This window comes from Austrofundulus limnaeus, unplaced genomic scaffold, assembly GCF_001266775.1.
Source record: "Austrofundulus limnaeus strain Quisiro unplaced genomic scaffold, Austrofundulus_limnaeus-1.0 Scaffold53, whole genome shotgun sequence".
Taxonomy (NCBI): Eukaryota; Metazoa; Chordata; class Actinopteri; order Cyprinodontiformes; family Rivulidae; genus Austrofundulus; species Austrofundulus limnaeus.
This window is the reverse complement of record NW_013952455.1, coordinates 270381-276548: the sequence shown is the minus strand read 5'-3', so window position 1 is coordinate 276548 and position 6168 is coordinate 270381. Positions and strand designations below refer to the sequence as shown.

At 37.3% G+C, this 6168-nt stretch overlaps 1 protein-coding gene across 3 annotated transcripts in view; it reads right to left on the bottom strand.

Moving 5' to 3' along the window:
• The window catches only part of caskin1 (CASK interacting protein 1), a gene marked incomplete in the record, with an annotated part of 59042 nt that overhangs the window by 37933 nt on the left and 14941 nt on the right, over nucleotides 1-6168 (bottom strand). For all 3 annotated transcript variants that reach the window (XM_014008815.1, XM_014008812.1, XM_014008813.1), the window contains 1 exon segment: nucleotides 5479-5598. In XM_014008815.1, the coding sequence (XP_013864269.1) occupies nucleotides 5479-5598 (120 nt within the window).

Here is a 6168-nt window from a genome sequence, read left to right as displayed (position 1 = left end):
ATTATTATTATTATTATTATTATTATTATTATTATAAGCTTATTATTATTTAAGGTTTTTATTAAGGTTCCATGCGTAGCTCTGTTTATGGTCTTGGCTCAGTATGGGTTTGATACAACAGGAAAAAGAATACTAAATGCTGGAGATTTATGTTGATTTTATTCCAAACAGACAATACCCTTCACAAAAGGAGTGACAAAAAAAACTAACCAAGTTAATACAGATGCTGAGGTCATATAATACGATATACTGTATATCAATATAAAAAGTAAAAAAATAAGTCATATTGTACCATTTTATTCATCAAATTTGAACAATAAACTGTGTCCTATGAGTCAAGTGTCCCACAAAATGTTTCATAAATTTCAAAACAGCATCCAGATTTTATTTTTAAAAAAAGGTACAAAAAACTAGTGTTTTAATTAATCCAGCATAAAAAGTAATGTCTCCCAATGTGAAAACCTAAAAATAATATACCGGTAATTCTTTCTTACTGAGCTACTCAGCTAAAGAAGTTCTAGGGTTCTGTTCATTTGCTGATGTGTTTAATATTTGTTAGATGTTAGCAGGTGTGTAGGAGCAGGCGAACAGCGACCCTGGTTGGTTTCAATAGATTGGTTTCACCAGGAAATTTGTCCACACAGCTGAGTTTCAATTCACAATTCTTGTTTTATCATAGAGTGTTTTACAGTGTAAAGTTTCTGTCTTGTTAGCAAAAAGGCATTTAAAATGAACGTGTACCCCACTTGTAAATCAGAGAAGCAATTGTCTGCGACTAAAGTATTCTTCAACTGTTTGCAGCACAGGAACCTGATGTCAGTTCTGTGACAATCTAATACAAAAACATTCACCGCAACACTCCTAATAATTACACCTGTGTGTTTACGTCAGAACAATGCAGCAGATGGGGACGTCTGTTCAACATCTAAACCTAATTCCAAGGAGTTTTCATAATTAGACCACATTTATTATAGTTTTACCAGACACATCTATAGRCATCATAAATGTCCTTTTAACCACCAACCACACAAAAAGAAAATACAAAAAAATTCACTGGGAAATAATATAGTAGCTTGAAAATCTAGCAGGTTATCTACAGTCCTCACGCTGAGAACACACATTATCATTTTTGTTCTGCTACAACCAAACAGCACTCAGACAGGTGTGTATACATCCAGCACAAACAGCCAAAACTAAAGTGTACACCAGTCCACCAAAAGTAGTCTTTGCTGCAAACAGAAACCTTWTAGAAAGCCACAATTCAGCTGTAGCATCCTATCAGAGCAGGTCTTCCTACTTTCTTATTAAAACTCACCTCATTAGAAATCTTACAGCAAGACTTTATCTTCAACATTACCACAGTAGTAGGGTTGGGCAATATTGGCAAAAAAATTAATCAAGATTAATTGTGGTATTTAGCCGATAATGATTAATTTGACGATTAATCCCCTGGAGTCCCTGGACACCCTTATGTCCTRGTCACATGATCAGTTTAGTAGGAAAGATTTACTCTTCGTAAATATCTGTTCCAAATTGTGTCAAAATTACAGACTTCTGGCTATACATCTAATTTTAAATTGTGTTGATAGATAAATAAATTACAGAACCTTTTTTTATGTTCATCATATTCGAAGTGGAGAGGAGCAGTGAGCAGACTCTGCCTGCTGGCATTAATCGTATTAATCGTCAAGTGCCAAATAATAATCAATTAATGTTTTCGATTAATCACACACGATACGATTATGCCCAACCTTACACAGTGGATGTTTTCACTCAAAGCTTATCTGATACCTAGAATATAATCTCATCTAATTAAAATGGTAAATACAAGCAGTCTTGGTTTTCTACAGACATTTAGCTACTATTGTTGCACTGATGTTTTTTCTCTTATTAAATGTTCAGTAGCAACAAACTGTTTTCTTTATGAATAATTTCACACAAACAAATTACAGAAAAACGCAGCCAAGACTAAAAGAAATATCACTAAGTTCCTTCAGGGTTACACTACATCAAGAACATCAAGATCAATTAAACTTCTTAGAAATATTAGAATATATCTGTAAATAACTGCATTTAGAAACACTTACATTGGACGTGAGCAAGGTCCGCTCTCGTTTCTGTGAGGTTAATTTTAGAGTAAATGGTCAGGGTTAGGCAGGCTATAAAATTATCAAAATATGAATGGAAGTTAATCTACGGTCCCCACGAGGATATAAACACTAGACGCGCATGTGAGTGCGTGTGTGTGTGTGCTCTGGCACTGATCAAGCAGAGAGGCTGATAAGGCAGTTTTAAGAAGACTGCAGCTGTTTTTTTTTCATTGTAAACAGCTGCTACACATAATCATGCTGATATATCATGTTTCCTATAGGGCCACAATAGGATTTGAACCATGGACCCGTATGTTCAAGTAATCAGAGGAAAACATGAGGGTAAATGATGAGCTGATGATGAGAGAGGACTGATGATCAAACATGATACAGAAAGATACAGCCAAACAAACGGAGACAAGCAGACACAGAAAGGAACTACATGAAGACTAGAAACAGCTACAGCTAAAACAATGATACACAGTTAAAAACATCTGAGCCTTTTTTATGTTTCACCATCAAACTGCAGTGATAAGATGGATCTGAATGTGTGCAAGTAGCCCAGTAGATTAGGAGGAGCTCGCTGGGTTCATCAAAAATGGAGGAAGATGGTTAAATAATGGATCAAGAAGCTGGACAGCACGTCTATTAAGCAATGAAATTTTACATGATGAATACTTTGATATTATAGGAAATTAGCTTCCACTTAGTTTGGGATATGATGAGTGAAATCAATTATTAGTGCTATGAAATATAAAACAGCTTCATGGGTAGCTAAATTGCTTTAAAATATTAGAAAACTTCTGAAAAATGGGGAAACTGAATCTAAAAGGTCCTGGTTTTCACTCTTTTGCAAAATAACAAAGAATTTTTGGTAGTTGAAGGAAAATTACATTATTTTTCAGTGACTTTCTGTCTTCATACCTGAGCAACAAGTAACATACCAGTCAGTGGCAGCACTACAGGACATATTGTGATGTTAACAGGATCCTTTTGACATTTTCATCTAGGTAATAAACTAAAAAGAGGACAACTCTTCCTATTATTATATTAGATGTGGTTTTCTCAAGATTATGAGTTAACTATCCAGGTTCTATCAAGGCAACCATTTATCTTGTTATATTGAAAATCAATGCAGGTTTGTTTTGAAAATTAGTTTAGTTTTCTTCAGATGATGTGCGCAAAGAAGTCAATCTTGTGTCACTGATCAGATTTGCTGGAAACAACACGGCRAATGTTAGAATGACAGAGATGACCTGTAAATGTTCCACTAATATGATGGGAGGCGTCGGATCTGTCTGACTTTTGTTCACATGGACTATTCATGGTCAAAGGGAAACTGTGGGGGAGACGTCCTGGGGCCTCGTGTATCAAAGACTGCGCAGCTTTCAAACTAAAAGTCAGCGTACGTACGAAAGTAGAAAAGTACAGAAATAATCAGATTTATCAAACTGTGCTTGTGTATGTTTCTGCCTTCCTTTTATTCCTACAGCCCAACGAATGTGGAGCTGAGTGCAGGGGAGACTCCTCCCCTGACAGGCCTCCATTAAAATCTGTAAAATAGATGCAAAGTCCAGCGTGTGTCATTCTCCTCTCTGCGCGAGCAGAAATTATTCCTAGATGCAGGAAAATTATGAATTAAATGGAATATTAAACAGGTAGTTGGGTGTAAAAACATGTTTGTCATGCACAACAGACAAGTGATTGTGTGTGTGTACATGTTTTTGCTACCTGGTGGGGACAATTTTTGACCATTTTCCCAGCCTGGTGAAGACCCACTGCTCCTAATGGGGATAAAAGCCCAGTCCCCATTGGGGGAAATACAGTTCTGRGTCAGGGGTTGGGTTTAGGACTAATGTGCGAATGGAGTTTAGGTTAGGCTTAAGGTMWGGTATGGACCTGTGAGCTTAGGTTTAGGGTAAGGGCTCAGGGTTAGGCTGTAGAAATGACCTGTAAGTGATGCAAAGTCCCCATGAGGAAAGTCAAAGTGAAACTTTGATTTTGGTCAAACTTACATCTTTATTTATTAAAGAAGCCCAATTATGGGTCCTATAATTTTTATGGTATGTCTGTGGGCTATCCAGACCATGTTCATTCAATTTAATGCACAAAATAATTCTCAGATAATAAAACTTCTCATTTTCTAGTTCTGCCTGCTCTGACTTCCGTTCAGAAGAGCTGTTTATGTTAATGAGCTCTGTTGGTAACGCCCTCCAAAAATCTGTTGACATYWRCTCCGCCCTCCAAAGCCAGCGTTTACGTTAGCATGGCTAATAATAGCAGAAGCTCCRTTGTACAACCATATGAGACCCAGAGTCAGACCCTGAGGCAGAGTCGGTCGCAGCTTCTTTTTGTGTTTCTGCGTATTTAGGTCAGATTCAACACCCCGATGTATGCGTGGAACCTGGCACACGCAACTCTTTTTGTGATACACGAGGCCCCTGGTAAAGTGGTCCCACTGCAGRACACGTCAAGTTCAAACAGCCGTCTGCTCATTTTCAGTTCAGCTCGTGCTCCTCGGTCCTGCTGCGCCCATTTGCTCCAGCTCCCTGCTTCATTTGGCTCAGGTGTCTCCAATCTTCTCATCAGTCCTTTCTACTCTCAGTTTCACCTCACTCATCAGTCAGGCATTGTTGTGTTCATGCCACCTTCGGTTCTCCTTGAGTCGCCTCATAACTTCTTGTGGTAATGTTAGTTTTTGCTGCCATGTCAGCCTTTTTTTTTCAAATAAATAATATTTTATTTTCATTCAAGCTCCTTGTGTTCAATTTGTATTCCCGGGTCCAACTTCTTACATTAGTCATTCTCAGTTTCTATTATTTTTGTTACAGGCACCTTGTTTGGTTTAGTCAGGAACACTTTGTCTCTGTTTGTTGAGATCAGCAGTAAATTTATCTTTGACTAAATACTAGTTCTGTTAGCTTAGATCAGTCCTTTATGTCCACATCTCTTGCAACTCTAGACGAACTATGCTTTTTTTTTTATTAAAAATGTGCAATGGCAAACTGTTTAGGAGCTGTTTAGAAGACAATTACCAAAACAAAGTATGATGGTAGCAGATTTTAGGTTAACATTGCAGAAATTAGATTTCTTCAAAAGTTATGTCCCTGAAAAAAAAAGCCTCAAGCTATTTTTTTCTGCACCTTGCTTGTTATAAGCATGATACAATAAACATAAAAACATGATAAAATGTTATTATGCATCTTTTTCTAAGCTCATGCACAGACGACTGGATTTCATATTGAATCCAGTTCAGGTGCCAAACTAATCAAAATAGAAGCTGTTTCCAGGTACTTCCTGTTTTCAGCCCCAAACTGATTCACTGGTGTTTTTTTAACAACTGAAATTAGTGTAACACTCACTCTTACACACAAGAGGAAAAAAACACACCTGTGCGCTTACTGATGACCTCAACCAAAGTGGAAGGGAAGTAGCCCACTCGATCATTTCCTGTTCGGTTGTCATGAATACAGCCTTTCCAGCGTCCATCAGGATGCTGTTCCAAAACCTGACAGGAAGACAAATATGTAACAAGATTAGGTTTGGCAAAAAAAATAAAAATAATAAATAAATAAAAATAATTGCATAAAGATTTGTTGCTGTTTTAAATTGGTTTGAACTGTTTTCTAATTCCCAAAGTGACAAAATGCCAAATTGCTGTTGGAGCTGTTGAGTCAGTTAGCAGTGGAGTCTAATTGTTCATTCAGAGCCTGAGGAAGACGCAGCAGCTCTGCTCGGCTTCGTTACAACTCTTCCCAAAGGCTGAATATATTCTCATCAATATTCATGAATGATGGCAGAGCTGCGATTAAAACACATTTGTAGTAAATAAGGCAGGGATGCTGAAACCAATTATTTCTGCATATTTACCAGTTACCTCAACAAAAACTGGGGGGTGAGATTCATCAAACTAACAGGCTGGTTCAAAGCTGGATGGGTTTCAGGACTGAAAAATGTAAACCTCTCAGTCGCAATTAAGTCTTTTAAGTACTTTAAAACTACAACAGAATTCTACTTAAAGGAGACCAAATTATGGGTCCTAGAAATTTTTATGGTATGTCTGTGGGCTATCCAGACC